The sequence below is a fragment of the Jaculus jaculus genome, chromosome X, assembly GCF_020740685.1.
Source record: "Jaculus jaculus isolate mJacJac1 chromosome X, mJacJac1.mat.Y.cur, whole genome shotgun sequence".
NCBI classification, from domain to species: domain Eukaryota; kingdom Metazoa; phylum Chordata; class Mammalia; order Rodentia; family Dipodidae; genus Jaculus; species Jaculus jaculus.
In genome coordinates this window covers 119318791-119336211 of record NC_059125.1, presented here as the reverse complement: position 1 = coordinate 119336211, position 17421 = coordinate 119318791, and the positions used below count along the sequence as shown (strand labels likewise).

The following is a 17421-nucleotide window of genomic DNA, read 5'->3' as shown; positions in this document are numbered from 1 at the left end:
CACTTAAAAACCATGAACATTTTCTCATTATGCTATCTTACTTTAAAAGAGTTTGAAATTATTCCCTCTTCTCTCAACAGCCCCAGAGTGATAATCTGCAAATAGAGAATTCAGACTTGGTAAGTAATATCTACTCTACTCATCAGATATTGTTGGTGTTCTCTGGACGGCTCTGGGAAAATGCATATTCCAGTAATAAGAAAAAAGGATCTCTATCTGTCAAGCTTGCCTTATCTATTGTCTTTTCCCTACTGGAAAGAAGGTATGGGAAAGGAAGAGGTTTACTTTGAAGTAACCAGTATTTATTAAACAGAGGTGTGAAAGGTGGGTTTATGTGATATATCATATTAAATTTCAGAGAGTTTCAGATTAATCATGCTGTGCAGTTTTCAGTATCTTAGACTTTTCTTTTTCTGCTGCCACAAGGGGTAAGTTCAAAAGGATTAGAGAGGTGATCAAAATTGTTGGCATGTTTGGTCTGTTGGCTATTGGATTTACTAGCAGATCTGGGCACTGTCACAGGATGAGGATTTAATACGTAGGCTAGAGGTAGAATAAATCTCTAACATACCTGTTCCAAAATTGTGTTAATCCTTTCAACTTCACAGTCAATCAAGTATCGCTTTTCCTGCCTTCTGTCCATTTCTTCGATGATGCGCCTGAATTCTTGGACATCCTTTATATTTCCTACAGACCTTGCTGTCACTTGCCAGTTGTTTTGCACTGCTGCTTCCATAATTGCTTGGAGAATGGAAAATCCTGAAGGAATGAAAAGCAGTTACAATGATTTCTTTTTCTTTTAAAAAATATTTTTGTAGGTGTTAAAGTTTCTACTGACTTTCTATTCACAGTCCATTGGGCCCTTCTGAACTTTACCCTCTGGAGAGAACAGGCTTACTCACAGCCTCCACCTTAACCTTCCAGACAGTTGGCACCTCCATTTTGTCTTTGTTTTAAAGGAAGGAAGATCCCACAACGTGTCCACACCAGGCTAAGTGTTTATCAAGCCACTTTTGTGCTGACATACATTATCAATATATCTGTGGAACAAATGCCAAGAACTTATATCTGACTGCCACTTTCCCTACCGCAACTGAGGCTCATTTCTTTCATCTTTACTTAAGAATTCTTCAAAATTAGAAAATAAAATAAATTGAGAGGGCTGGAGAGATGGCTTAGCGGTTAAGCGCTTGCCTCAGAAGCCTAAGGACCCTGGTTCGAGGCTCAATTCCCCAGGACCCACGTTAGCCAGATGCACAAGGGGGTGCACGCATCTGGAGTTCATTTGCAGTGGCTGGAGGCCCTGGCATGCCCATTCTCTCTCTCTCTCTCTCTATCTGCCTCTTTCTCTCTCTGTCACTCTCAAATAAATAAATAAAAATATTTAAAAAAATAAATTGAGAAAAGTATTAGAAATAAGTTTATTAGAGATATAGTGCCATTTCAGCAGTCTGATAGATGGGTATGACTACTCAATAAGATATATCATGTCTTTTAAGTCAAATAACTATGAAAACCCATGAAAGATAGTTTTTTACCCAGAAATCATACTTGTTCCAAGATTACATGGGGTGTATATGAAGAAGTTCAGCCAAATTAACTATTTATGAGTTCTTTTCCTTTCCCAATCAAATTTCTGTCTCATTTTATCTAATTTCTAGTCACAACCAACAGCTTGGATATATGTAGAAAGAAAGGACAGATCAGATGCAGAAAAGCTATATGAGCCAGATGTTATGGATCATGCCTGTAATCTCAGCACTTGGAAGGCTGAGAGAAGGATTTACACTAGGTTAGTGTGAGGCTAGGCTACATAGTGAGTTTGAGACCAGCCTTGGCTAAAGAGTGAGTGCTTGCCTCAGAAAAAAAGCAAAAGCAAAAACAAAACAAAACAAAAAAACACAACCAAAAACCAATCAACCAAACAATAATAAAACCAAGAGCAGTACAAACCACAAGAATGTCATAAGTTATTTCCCCTATATGTATGTTTAAATGTATGTGTGTGTGTGGCTTCATGTTTTTGTGGGGGTTGTGCATACACATGTATACATGTTAAAGATAGAGAACAACCTCATCTGTTGTACCTCAAGAATGCCACTGACTTTTTTCTCTCATTGACCTGAACCTTGCCAGTAAGCTCCAGGGATTGTCTTATCTCCGTCTCCCCAGTGCTGGGATACATGCCACCATTCTGAGAATTTATATCAACTTATTCAGAATACTCATGTCTCCAATATATGTCTATAGTTGTGCTTATGGTATGAATCCATAATCTCATCAAGAATAGACATCATTTTATTGGGAGTTTGAGAACAATACTATCAAATCACCTTCCTTTTTCCCAGTGGGTGTGGGTAATAGGGATGATTTGAAACTCCGAAATAATCTGTGACTTAACAGTCCAACTAAAGGATTAGCAAAAAATGGAGGAACATTGTGATGCCCTTTGAACACATCTCAGATTTTGCGTTGTCTCGGGCTCACCCTGTGGTGTAAGCAGGCTACCGTTCAGAATCGTCCTCACTGTACCATAGAAAATGGTATTGACATTTGGAGAGTGGGCTTTAGGGAGATGGTAGCAGTGACTCAGCTGGTCATTACAACTCCTTTGTGTACCGGGTGTATACAGGAAGAAAATCACAAATGAGACCCAAGCACTTTGTAATTTCCAAATGAGCAATTTCAGCACAGGAGCTCAAAATTACAGATCACAGTAAATTGCCATTGCTTTAAATGTTAATTCTTACTCTTTTAAAACCAACCTCGCATATTTATTTCTCAGATTTACATTTTCATGTGGGTTTTAGATGTGCTCTCTGCTTCAGTGGGTGTTGAGGGCACATAGTGGGCCAAAGCATGGGATTAAGAAATAAACATAGGAAGAAAGAGATTAAAGCATTTAAAAATCTTTCTAAACCAGTGTATAATAATGCCTCATTATTTTGAATCTCACTAATTAAGAATTTATGAAAATTCAGCAAGGACTGGGTTGAATTTTATTTCTGTACTATTTAGGAAGAAAATATTAGCTGATTAATAACAAGGATACAATTATATAGGGAATATTTGATAAATTTAAAGTAAATTATAAAAGAGGCCTGTTAACAAAATACAAGTGCTCCTCTGTTTAGTCAAAACTCCAAATTCTTATGGCCATAGCCTCTACTTGATGGGTCTAGTCCAGAATATGCAATGACTTGGAGAAAGTTTAATCTGTCTGTGTGACAGTCCACACTTTTGAAGACAGTTAACATGTTTCCCCTTAACCTTCTTTTCTTTAAGTTAAAGTTGTCCAAATCCTTCAACAATTACTTTTATGACACAATAACAACTGTCTTTAATGTTCTATCTCTTTTCTATGGATACTTGTCAATATTCTACTGACCCTTATATTTTAGAAGCTATATGACCAGTGAGTTTTGTTGGCAAAAGGTTTGCTGCTTGCTTTGATTTAGATTATTTTAGCAGTCTAGAGTTGTAGGGGATAAAACCATTATGAATGCTAGGCTGCCACTGTACCACTGAGATGCATCCACAGACTGGATTACTAATATTTTTTGTGTAGTATATGTCATATGTTTGTATGTGTGTGTGCATATGTGTGTGCAGAAGCATGTACCCCATGTTACCTAATCAAAAACTGAATGAAAAAGCACACTGAGTTTTTGATGAGTGTATGAATGGGGTCTTCTTGGCTGTGAGCCTTGCTTACATTTTAGGAGTGGGTCAGAACTGTAGCACTGCAGTATCTGTTACCATGCAGAGTTTGTCTGTGTCTGCTTGGACACGTGGCTATTGCATTTTAAACCCTAGAGGAATGATCAATTCAGTTCAGTACACAATCTGAGCAAAGCTTTCATTTGTTTTCATACCTAACTTATTGTAGTTTCACTAGTCCATGTGGCTGCTAACTAAGGAGTAATAGGAGCCTGAGGGAGAAGGAAAGAAAAGTTTGACTTGGAAGGCAGAGCCAAAGCAAGCCCTGGTACTTGTAGGAGGTGAGGTTTGTAACAAAGCCCTGGCTTTATACAAATAAGCCTGCTGTTTTAGCAGTCTAATAATTGTCATACACTCTGTGTGAATTTTAACATGCCCAACTTTTCTATGCTGCAAGCTACTTTTATTTGAACAGCAAATTATCTCATCTAGATTCTAGACCACTATTGCTGTTTATGTTCTTTTTAAAGAGGGAGTTACCAAATGGGTAAACTAGCACACAGCCAGTTTTCCCTCCTGCAGTCAACCAAGGTAATCTAGAAGGATGGAAGGTGAGAAGGGACAATTCCATTATGGATGAAGAGCTCTGACAAACTGATTTGTACTGTACTTCTTGTTGAGTTGCCCTTAGCAAGGAAGGAGACCATCTTGGTTACATATCGTGTAGTAGATACCATGCTGTGCAAGCAGGTCCTCCTCCAGTGCCAAGGGTCTTATTTTTGCAGCTGTTGGGAAAGTTGTTGTAGAAAGAGAACCACTGGTTTAAGCTTATACCTGCTCCCCAAGGCAGCCTGATCACTGACTGTTGGCAGCAGGTATAAAGGCACAATCATCTGACTCCCAATTAGATAACTCTGAAGGCCTGCCCTGGCTTCATAGCTCCCCACAGGGTAAGGCCGAAAATTTGTTATAGTTGTGCCATAACCCATATTCTCTTGCCCAAACCTACATCCTTCTCTTCCTGTCAAAATGTTGCCAATTAGTGGACTCCCCAGGAAACTTCTGGCATGTGAATCGTTATTTCAAAAACTCCCCCCAGAGAAATCAGCCCATGATTATTAGGCTGACCTCTTATATGAGATGACAGCAGATACAAAAGGCTATCACACCTATATTGTCAGAATCATTTTCTTGGGGGGGGGCAGGAGAACAGCAGGTATTTTTTCAGTGTACACAGACAATGAAAAACACTTCAAACTGAACAACTGTGATATTTGAAGAATAATAAACAGGATATTGGCAAGTAGAAATTGGTAATACAGACATCTAAGAAAATATATGTTGAGATAACTTTCTTCCTTTTACTTTGTATCTTTTAATAGGGGATGCCATCCCCTGTTTTCACTTAGGAGCTATACCAGATCTTTCAGAGCCATATTGCATTTACTTTTGGCATAGTCTGTAGCAGCCCCAGATGATGGGAATCTCTGTTATAGATGGAGAGCCTTCACAGAGTTGTTGGCATTGATGGCCCTTTATGCCCAGGAGAAAATCTCAGGTGGCTTGCTACAAGGTCCCAAAATAAATACTGGCCCTCTAGAGCTGTTCTAGAGAGGAAAATGACCTTCCCCAGTGAATAATTCTATTCCAATTCCAGAGGCCTTGGTTTGCAACTGCCTTTTCAATATTTTTATGTCGAAAAAAAGAGGTTTGATGAACTAGTGTGGTGGTGCATGCCATTAATCCCAGCACTTAGGAGGCAGAGGTGGGAGAATCACTGTGAGTTCAAGGCCACTCTGAGATTACATAGTGAATTCCAGATCAGCCTGGGCTAGAGTGAAACCCTACTTTGAAAAACTATCAAATAAAGAAACAAAGAAAGAAAGAAAGCTGGGCTTGGTGGCGCACGCCTTTAATCCCAGCACTCGGGAGGCAGAGGTAGGAGGATCGCCATGAGTTCAAGGCCACCCTGAGACTACAGAGTTAATTCCAGGTCAGCCTGGACCAGAGTGAGACTCTACCTCGAAAAACAAAACAAACAAAAAGAAAGAAAGAAAGAAAGAAAGAAAGAAAGAAAGAAAGAAAGAAAGAAAGAAAGAAAGACTCATATGGTAAGGCTTTGTTGTCAGCTTATGGCCTTTATGGAGGTGAGTGGACATGAAGGCTTTAACCTCATCAGTGTATTAATTCATCGATGGAGTCATAATTTGATAGCATTATTGAGAGGTGATAGAAATTAGGAGGTGGGGCCTACTTAGAGGAATTGGTCATAGGCTACATTACATATGCCCCTGATTTCTTTCTGGATGTAATGTGGTGAGAAGCCTTGCTATGCCACACCCTCCCCACCATGATGATCTGTCTCAACACGGGTCCACAGTGATGGAGTCAAGTGACCATTGTCTGAAATTTCTGAAGCTATCAGTCAAAACAAATCTTTCCTGAAGTTGCTTCATGTATTTTGTCATAGCAATGGAAAAGCTGGTTACTATATTCAGATTAACCAATGAAAACATTTGTGAGCTACAGTTATAATACTGTAGGCTGCAAAGCCATCTTATAGAGAATTTGGGAAAGTAGGGCATAATTTTTAAAGACATTATTATTTTTCCAGATGGAAATATATAGACGCTCAACTTCTAAGATAAAAGTCGAGTTAATATCATTTGGAGAGTGGTTGATAGAAGTGGTAAGCAACTTGCCAAGATCATAAAACTAGTTTAGAGTAAGAAACTAGAAGCCAAGCAAGCATGACTGAGTTGGGATGAGAACGATAAAGCAGGTCAGTGGTAAGGGACCCATAGCTGGAGCTGGGAAACCAGTCAGAACCAAATCCAAACATAAGCTCACTCTCCATTATCAAGCTACCACCAATCGTGGGCTACAAGAGGGCCTACACCTATTAAATTCTCTATTAAAGAAAAAGGTTATCCCATTTGTTTGGTGCTAACTTTACTCTCCATTGGAGAATCTGCTTCTCTTTTTCAGACAGATGCAGTTCCTAAGAAGAGAATCACCCCATCGTACCTCAAAAGGGCCCCAACTGAAACTAAGAATAATTGGTGAAACAAGCAAGTGTGCTGTTTTCTTGGTGAACTGGGTACCAGCACAAGTGTGAAGGAGATCAACACAGAGAACAGTCAACTCCTACAAAATCAGATATCCAGAGACAGAGGCTCCCAACACCTCATCAATGAAGCAGACCGAAAATGAACCCAACATGGCTCAGGGAAATTTTGCACAAGAGGGGGCGGAAAGAATGTCAGAGCCACACATTTGGTCATGACACGCAGAGACATTTACTCCTACCCATAGCTGAGGGCTAACTCCACAATGCATGACCCCTATACCTCAACAAGGAGGGGCCAGGGGCAGAGGGGAGGACATGGAGGAGGCTAACAATGGTACCAACTACACTGTATTCACTGAGTACAAAACTAATTAATAATGATAAATAAAATGCAGCTAGGGCACAAAATTAACTAGATTTGCCTGCAAGGGCAAGAGTCAGGGATTACTAATAAGTGCACATGGGTCCTACTAGTGGCTATAGCTTTGCAAAAATGTGTCTTGCTTCCCCAGTCACCATTACCTACTTATAACTCCTCATGGACGATTGGGGTCCTCCACAACCCATGGCAAAATGTTGATGAGCCCAGTATTGTTTATGTGTTGTTCAGGTTATGACAGTTACAAATCTCAGTGGGTCATACTCACACACAAGGGGAAAAAAGACATCAAAGTAGAAGAAGGACTGGTTGGGCAGATAAAGGGGTTTAGTGGAAGAGGGATGGGGATGGGGTCAAGAGAAGGTAATGGGAGAGGATTGTGGCAAAAATGCACCATTACATGTATGAAATAAATAAATAAATAAAATACTAAAATCTGAATCCTTTCTCAGGCCCATTCAAGCAAGTTTGTTTTATTTTAGTATTTTTGGCATGTGTGTGATATGTGTGTTATGTGTGGTGTATGTTTGTATATGTGCAGTTGCATATGCCTCATGTATGTGCATTCAGAGGCCAAAGAACATCAAATGTCCTTCTCTTATTGCTAATCTGTGTATTTCCATAAAATGAGGGTCTCTCCCTTAACCCAGAGATAGGGAGTTGGACTTTGTGATCTCAACCAGAGAGGCCCTCATGTGGCAAGTGCTCTTAACTGTTGAGCCCTATAAACAAGTCTCTTAACTGTCAATTTAGTGATTTTTCCAGTATGCTATGGTATCCATTCCAACTTAAAGGTCTCTTTTCAGAATGGCGCATGGCAAGTTTATAGCTTTGTATGCCTCTCCCTCCCCCCCTGCTAGGGTCCCATGTTCTAGTTCAAAGTGGCTTCAAACTCATTTTGTTGTCCAGGTTGGCCCTGAATTCATTATTCTCCTGACTCTGCATCCTATGTGCTGGTATTTCAAGCATGTGTAATCACACTACCTCTTTCATCTCTTTGACCCTACACAAGATTCTGATGTTCCCTGTCTATCCAGCATATCAACTACACCCATCACCATCATTTTCAGATTTCTCCTTTCTTCTTCACATCAAAAGTACATATTTATAATGGAATTTTATTCAGCCCAAAAGGATAATGAAATCAACATTTGCAAGAAAATGGATAGATCTTGAGATCACTGTTAAGGGGGAAAAAAAGCCAGAGTCAGAAAGACAAATAACCCAAAATTTTCCTTATATATGGAATATAGGGGTGTGTGTGTGTGTGTGTGTGTGTGTGTGTGTGTGTACATCATGAAAGTAGAAAGGGGATCGTAAGAAGAGGGAGATCTGAACAGAGCGGAAAAAAGGGAAGAGTATAATGGAATATGCTTGACATGAAAACAGAAGAGGGATTATTGGCGGGGGGAAGGGAACCAGAAAGTGGGTGGCATGTGGAAAAAGGAAAGGCAGTTGGGAAGGGGGATGAATTAGAACATAGTATAATGTCACATAAGTATGAAAATGACACAATTAAACCCATTACTTTCTATGCTAACTTATAAAATTAACTAAAAAAACCCTTCCTTTCCTATACTCAGTTCTCCCAGGAGCCTGCTTGTTTCTAGCTGATTGTAGTTTAGTGGTGAATAGCTTAATGTAATGTGGCTCTAGCTAACATAGTTGCAATAATCAGTATCTTTATTTTATTTTTCATGTTCATGTGTGTGATGTGCATGTGTGTACATGAATATGCAGAGGCCAGAGGTTGATGCTGGGGATATTTGTCACTGTTCTCCATCTTATTTTTTGAGACAGGGTCTTTCATTGAACCCAGAACTCAACAGTTCAGTTAGGCCAACAAGCCAGCAAGCCCTGAGGATTGTTTTGTCTCTGTTTCTCTAGCAAGGGGATTGTAGGTCCTCACATTTGTGCCAATATTTTATGTGGGCTCTGGTAATGCAAACTCAGCTCCATATGCTCATGTGGTAAACATTTTACTGACCAAATATCCAGCCACAAATAATTTCTTTTGCTCATCAAAATGTCGTATGAGGGCTGGAGAGATGGCTTAGTGGTTTAGTGCTTGCCTGTGAAGCCTAAGGACCCTGGTTCGAGGCTCGATTACCCAGGACCCACGTTAGCCAGATGCACAACAGGGGGCATGCATCTGGAGTTCGTCTGCAGTGGCTGGAGGCCCTGGTGCACCCATTCTCTCTCTCTCTATCTGCCTCTTTATCTCTCTGTCTGTCACTCTCAAATAAATAAATAAAAATAATAAACATTTTTTTAAAAAAAGTCATGTGAGTTGAGAGTAGACAAATGAATTTTTTTCTTCTACTCTTATTCTAGAACTCATGTGGGCCTGAAATCCAAACTTGATAAAAAACACTTTCTTGTAATGTATTTGGTCTCCATGGACTTTCAAATAGCTATTTAAATTTAATTTTGTTTATTTTTATTTATTTGAGAGTGAGAGACAGAGAAAGAGGCAGAGAGACAGATAGAATGGGCTCACCAGGGCCTCCAGCCACTGCAAGCGAACTTCAGATATATGAGCCACCTTATGCATGTGGCTTAGGTGGGTACTGGGGAGTCGAGCCTCAAACCAGGGTCCTTTGGCTTCACAAGCAAGCACTTAACTGCTAAGCCATCTCTCCAGCCCCTCAAATAGTTTTTATCTTGTATGCTATACAAAATGGAGGCATGGAATAGCCAGATATGGAATATAGGGTATTTTCTGATACACAAGTGCAGAGTGGAAACAGAGGCCGAGGAAAGAGACATAGTTGGTCAGCTCAGTCACTTGTTTTATGTCCTTTGTGGCCAAAGCTAGGAGGCCTGACATAAAACTCTCTGCTCATAAGCAATACTTTTAGGGTACGATTATTCATATCACAAAGTGCACTTTCTTTTAAAAATAATTCATGGAAAGATTCCTACAGAACATATGAATCCACACGTTGTTGCTTTGTTATTGCTTGTTTTTGTTTCACTTCGTTTAAATAGTTGTGGTTTCCATCAAAATCAATAGAGTGATTGTGTAAATTTGAGGTGCTAATACAGAAATTGTTTTATATGTGAGGAGCTTGAGATTGGAAGATCAAAAACTCCTTTGTCTTTGCATATGGATGTCAATCTGTGAATTTTATGGAACAGGATAAAAAACCATTCAGTCAGCCCCCCATCCCAATTTACTCATGGCAAATGAAGATTTCCCCCAGGTCTTCATTCCTCATGATTATATTTGGTTAAGTCTTTTTTAATTAAGAGCTGACCCTCTGCAAATCTTTGTTTCCTTGTAGCTGCATTATTAGTATAGGTCCTTAGCTAATTTGGGGAAGCAGTGAACATAAGTTGCTCTCTAGCTTCCCACTTCTGTGTCCTTTTACCTCTTCTCTAATAAAGATTCTCCTTCAACCTTTACTTGTGCTGCACTGTCTGTGACTGATGACAACTTTAATTGCAACCTCCTCTAAGGAGGATTTATGTGTAAAAATTAGAATTGAAATCCTAAAGAAAAAGAGCAAGTTCTAATGGGGAATTTTTAGGCAACAATAATTGACAGGGTATTGTTTGGCAACTTGAGGTATTCCAATTGCCCCAATATCTCACTAAGTACTACTTGTCAAGTTTAAGGTTGGCTCTGAAGTTGGCAGTACACGTAATCCTATCTTTTCCATTTTTATCTTTCATTGTCTTCTTCATTATGAACCTTGTCTCCCTGCTGGTGAATTATGTAGCTCATTCTCCTCACCCTAAGCTGAGAAAATATGCCCAAAGAGATATGTCAGTTTCATTGAGTGAAAATACACTCACTTTGCATTATCAGCTGTAAGGGAATTTAGAAGACCATCTGGAGTAGATGTACTCAAAGTCTGGGAAAGGCAGAATAGACAAGCCTCTGATTGTTAACTATAGCAGGTCTGATCTAAAAACAATAGAAAGCAACTGCAGTTTGGATTAAAAGGAGTAACTATAATACTGTGGATAATTCCTTTATGTTAATTTTTGGCACCTAGATAAATGTCCTGGGACAGATTGCCTGCAATGTAAACTCAAGGAGAGCAAGAGTCATCTCAAATCTGTTCTGTGCACTATTGATCACTTAATAGATATCATAGTTTGAATGTGACATTCTCCCCAACCCCTCTCATGTGTTTGAACACTTTGGTCCCAAGCTGGTGGTGCTGTTTGGGATAATAGCCTTTAGAAAGTGAGAACTAGCTGGAGAAAGTAGCTCATTGGAGGGCAGACCTTGATGGTTATAGCCTGTTACCACTTCTTGCCCCACCACTGCTTCTGGATTCAGATACGAACAAGTAACCTCATATTCCTGCTACCACAGCTGAAAGCTGCTTCCATGGCATGTTTTCCCTGTCATGATGTACTATACCCTTGAACCATGAGCTGAAAGAAATACTTTCTCCAATAATTCAGTTCTTGTCAGATATTTGGTAATAGCAACGAGCAAAGTGATCAATATAGATATTATGTGACAAATGGTCCTGAACACTAATATTTCCTCACTTGGCTTCTTAATCCTCTTGGACTCAGCCATTCACAGCATTAATGATGTGACTAAGTCTCTTTTCCAAGAAATTTGTGAGTAGCCAGGTGTGAGCAAGCATGTGATGGGTACTAGGGGTGGGAGCTGGCATAGAAATCAACCAGGAATACACTTGCCAGTTTTAGTTGTATGGCTGTAGAAAGAAGGCCCTATACCTAAATAAAGATGAACCTCACTTATATGTTAGATAAAGAAGTGCTACCTATTGGCCAAAGCATATCTTCCTCCTAGGTTCAATTTCTTCCTAGTAGAACCTAATAACTATGCAGCAAGATGACTGCACATTCTTTTGCCTTTCCTGTAGCAAGTTGAATTTCAACTCTTGCATCAAAATCAATCTCTATTCATGACATTAGTATTGAAAGTGAAAAAGGAAGAGTCATGCTTATGGTCAGGTATAAGATCTGTTATTGAATAAACCATTTTTCCTCTCCAGGTTTTAGTTTCTCATTTGTACAGTGAACAGAGCAAGGTTATCACTAATTCCAGTGCTCATATTTGAGATTTCTAAGAGACATGGAAGATCTCTAGCCATCTGAGATACCCTGACTTCTTACAGCTCAGGTAAGATACAACCATTTTATTTGGTGTGCAAGGCTTGGACAAATTGCAATGTTAGTTTGTAACTCTCCTCCATACTGCTTAATCTACTTTCTTATTCACTTTGGAAAACCCCAACTGAAAGAAAAGAAATAGTCAAAATTAGATGGTCTTGTAATATATTTATTTATAAATTTTAGCACAGGGGTACAAGAAAATGGTTATCTACCATATGAATTTCTCACATCATCCCACTTTGAGTATTTCTCAAGCTGGTTTTAGACTATACTATTAGGTCACAAGCAAATTTTATTTTTAAATACAAGGTAAAAGCTTATTTCCCAAGGTGTTTTGGGCCTACAAGAAGAATTAGCCTTCAATCCATCAGAAATGAATGTTTAGTCCCAACACAGCCAGTGTTCTCTAAATGATGGTATCTCTCCCATCAGTTACCAATCACCTTTAGAACTAAGCTTTAAAACTAGGCTGCGTGGGTTTTGTCATTCCTTGTGTGCTTATTTCTCAGATCATCTCAGAGGGAACCCTGTTTCCAAGCTAGATTATTTCTTCTGACTTCCTTATTTCTGTCAATTTCCTAGTCATGAAATCTTAACATTATCTCGAATTCTTTCATTACTGTAAACATATGTGAAATAACATTAGTACATGTTTCATGTGTCTAAAGCTATTATTAGCATATGCTTAGGCTATTGCAACAGTCCTTTTCCTTCCATCTATGCTGCTCATTAGGGAAAGTTTTAAGTTCTTCATTCGTTTGATTCTGTTATAGCTGTGTTTATTCTCCAAAAGTTTCAAAGTATTTTCATGTGAAGAATGTTGTGTGTATGCACATGTGTGTTATATGCATGTGTATGCACAGATGTGCTTACAGATGCGTGGAGATGAGAACTGGGTATTCTTCCTTTGTTGCTCATTTCCATATTTCTTTGAGACAGACATTGTCTTTGAACACAGGGCTGCAGTTTTCACAAGCTCCACTGATTCTTCAGTCTCTGCTCCAAGGTGACTAGGGTTACAGATGTGCATGGTCATGCCATACTGTTGACATGGGTCCTGAGTTGTCAAACTCAGGTCCTCTCAGGACCTCATGCTTGTGGCCATCTTCCCAGCCCTTCAAACTTCTCTTCTTTGCCCACTGAGTATAGTTCAGAGCAACTATTAACAATTGTTTAAACCTTAGGATTTACCATCCAAGAAAATCATTAAACTGAATGAGCTTTTGCTCATTCCTTTATCTTTCTGAAAGTCAGTTTCATCTTAAGTAAAATTATATTCTATTCCTGGGAGTCCCCTGAGGATTGTATAAATAGGTTCCATTAGACAGAATTTAGAGGATGGATGTTGAGAATTCAATTTTGAGGAGAGGCAAGTAGAGTCTAAATAGATATAGAGATCACCAAAAAGGAGGACACATAGAATATCTCTTTAAATATTTCTGTTCATTTACCTTCACCATTCCCAGTCATGGTTTCACTTGGAAATCAATGTTGTGACAAGAACTATAAAGCAGAAAGCAATGCAATTTAAACATAGCCAGCCCACAAAATAGTCAGCCAAGATGGAGGGAAAAGTCTGGATCTCTAGACTGGAAGGGTGCAAACTGGCACTAGTAGTAATGGCCTTCGTTTCATTTATTCAGAGGAGCTAGCCAACTGGGTTATTTGGAAAGGATAAACAAGTACATGGCGATGATGGAATTTAAGGGTGCTTTAGAAAACGAGAAACTAGGGAGTTTACAAAAGGCATGTCTGGCGTCATTGACATCTATGTTGCAAACTCTGGTGTTAGAGTTCTGGGAAAGTGAACTGACTAGGGTCTTAGTTGAATCAGATAATATAATAAAATATAATCAGGCATTACATATCTGGTCTTCACAATGGTTCAGTGGAGAGACTAGTCAGCCATGCCTCCAAAGCTTCTCTGTTCATGCAGGCAAAATACTCTGTGACACAATGACTCAGTTCTTCTTGGCTAGAAGTATGATCCCACTGGCCACTACACTAGGTCTTGTGTGTCATTTTGAGGAGGAGAGAGAATTGTAGTGCCCTCTGTAGATCAAAGTATTAAGCTGTTCAAGAGAGTTATGTAAATAGCTTAGGATGACAGGGGTAGCAAACAAGAGGTCAAGAGTTAGTAAAAAAGTACTTATTTCTTCAGCTTGGAGACCCCGCCAGAGCCAGGAATGGATCAGTACAGTAAGAGCTTGTTTCCATGCAGCCACTGAGAAGTATAGGCGTGGGGCCATTCTAGATCTTCAAGTTGGCCTACTTTTAAAGCTGTCTTCAATTTGCCAGTGTGTTTTAAAACACTGTTTGACAACTCCCTTAGGCCATAAAACATGTTTATATTTTGGATTGAAGCCGAATAATCATAATGCTCTGGAATCTTCTTAGGGAAACCTTCCAATCTGTAGTGTTTAACTATGCAAATATCAATGTAAGAGAGCATCTCGTTATTTGTAACAACTTGGATGAATCTGAAAGGTATTATCTTCAGTGAAATGAGCCAGGAGGAGGAAGACAAGTCACATGTTCTCATTTGTATATGCAATTTTAAAATGTTGATCCCATGTAAGTACACAGTAGAATAGTTATAACCAGGGGTTGGGATAGTTATGAGGAGGAGATCATGGGAAGTATTGGTGACAGGGCATATAGTTACAGTTAGACAGAAGGAATAAGTATCAAGAGATCCACTATACAGCAAATGACTATAGTTAATATAATATATTCTTGAAAAATACAGAGTGAATGTTAAGTGTTCTCACAACAAGACAATGACTATATTAGGTAATGCTTTTATTATTTAGAATTAAACATTCTCCAGTGTTAATTACCTTATAAGTTTTTTCTATATAAGCAAAAACATATAAGGTTATATGTCAATTAAAAATGGAAGATAAAAAATATAATATTTCTTTACGGCATATTAGTTGTTTTGAGTGAAGAAGATAATTGCTGGAAATGCTAATGAGAAAATGATCCAGTGGTTATCTTAGGAGAGAAACCAAGTTGTTAATTTCTCTAGAAAATTTATATTTTAACAACCTCAGGAATTTTACAACTTAAAGCTCAGAGAAAATATGGGCTTGCTCTGTCCAACATGGCACTGATGAATTTAATGACATCTGGGCCTGTTTCAAGTGGTACATTGCTCTGTATTGGAGAATTCAATAATGCAAAAAGGCATATTGCCTATAACCTCAAAGCGGTGATGACTGCTCTGCATAGCTGGCTCCTCTTGGATGAAAGGTTTTTTTTTTTTTTTCAACTGTGAAATAAATGGATTGTGCCTTGGATGATGGAGCTGCTTCCGTTGTCTTAACCAGTGATGCAGATCCCAGCATGAGTGATATGACAGCAGCAGCCAGCCAGAGCCACCGTGAAAGTGGATGCTATGAATGGATGTGGAGTAGCTGGATGCAAAATGAATTTGATCTGCATGATTGACTTCAGGAAGCAGGGCAGGTTCCCAGGAAGGCTTATTCTAATAATGCAAATCAAAAAAAGTGCTGTCCATGCCAAGGTCCACTTTGCCACACCTCTGGCTATGCAAGAAATGTTCTTTTTAGCCTCAATTTTCCTATTTCTTTCTTGGAGGCTATTGTTAGCTAAGAAGAGAGATTGACATGACACAATCTCTTATTCCAAGTGGTCTAGCTGGCTTTAACTGATGCAGAAAGGAGATTTATGTATTTTCTACTTATAGAAATCTCATTCTCAACTATAGAAAGCATAAGGATGTTGCTCCTTTACAATTTAAAGTATGCCCTATGAACCAACAATTTTGGCAGCATCAAGGCTGTTTGTAAAAAATGCGGTCTCACCAGAATGTAAACTTTAACAAGCTTCCCCCATGATTAATTAGCAAATTATAGAAAAAAGAGATTAGTCTAATCACATTTTATAACTATCAAAACTAACAGTTTGGCTGGTTGATATAGTTGAGCAAATCAGGACTATGAAAAGCCCAGCACACAGTAAAGAATATAGATGGGAAATGAGTCGTGTTGGGTTAGGAGGAAGCCAAGGCATATACTACCAAATTTTGGAGAATGACCAACCTGCTCACTATATGCTTAAATCAAATATCTTAACAGCATGTTGGGAAATTTATAGGTGGTGATCTTACAAATTAAGACCTGCATCTACTGTGGAGATTCCAAGGCTGAAACAAAAGAAGATCAGAGAAAATTCTAGAACTACTAGCTAGATTAAAGGTGTGGTGGCATACGCCTTTCATCCCAGCACTCGGGAGGCAGAGGTAGGAGGATCGCCATGAGTTCGAGGCACCCTGAGACTACATAGCGAATTCCAAGTCAGCCTGGGCCAGAGTGAGACCCTACCTCCAAAAAAAAAAAAAAAAAAAAAAAAAGAAATTCTTCAGTATTCATTTAAAAATTTAAAGTGGACATCCAAATCTCATTCCAAATCTCATCTATGACTTTGTCTTTGTCCATAGTGCTGTTAAATTCCAGTTTTTGAAATTCACCCAAATTTTGGCCTCTGGTGGTCATTTTCAAAGAATAAATTCTATAAATCTCATATTAAATACTACCAGCTCAGAGCCAGCCAGTTTTTGATCCCCTTGGACAAAATATGAAGCCCATATAACAATACAAAGAGAAACCCATCTCTTATAAACATCCTCCCTACCATTTCTCCAATTTAGTTAGCAAAAGTTATGGGGCTGTGCAAAATTTTATAGCTAATGGAATAATTACATTGATCACAATTATTAATATGGCCTTCAAGGTGCTTTAGGTTGTTTTAAGGGTGAGGTTATTGTGCCAACTTTGTTTTGGCTTTGCCTTGATGGTAGCTGCAAGGGAATGAAAGGCTTGTAAACTGTTTCCTGTCCCCAGAGCTTGACAGTCCCTTGTGCCATTTTAATTTGAGCTTTTAGGATTGGAATAGAATGAATAAGCAGGGGAGGTTAATTATCCTAATTAAAAAAAAGAAGTAAAGCTATGGCCCTTTTAGGTCAGGCATTTGGACAAACCTTTCCTGGCTCTAAGCTTTGGGCATTAGATAGTTACTTGAATGCCAGAGGATTCACAAAACATCCTCTTCAATCCTTGGCTAGAGTCCCTGGAGCAAGACAGAGGAGAATTCTTTTCAGGAAATGTTGTGATCAGTTTGTGCCCCAGGGCCAGATAGAGGGTTATCTGGAAGTGGCAGATATGGGGGGCACAGTTGG

At 39.0% G+C, this 17421-nt stretch overlaps 1 protein-coding gene across 3 annotated transcripts in view; it reads right to left on the bottom strand.

The window, feature by feature from the left end:
• The window catches only part of Gria3 (glutamate ionotropic receptor AMPA type subunit 3), a 321623-nt gene that overhangs the window by 181431 nt on the left and 122771 nt on the right, over positions 1-17421 (bottom strand). For all 3 annotated transcript variants that reach the window (XM_004653930.2, XM_045140971.1, XM_004653929.2), the window contains exon 4: positions 572-759. In XM_004653930.2, coding sequence (XP_004653987.1) covers positions 572-759 — 188 coding nt within the window. The remainder of the gene's footprint in view (positions 1-571; positions 760-17421) is intronic.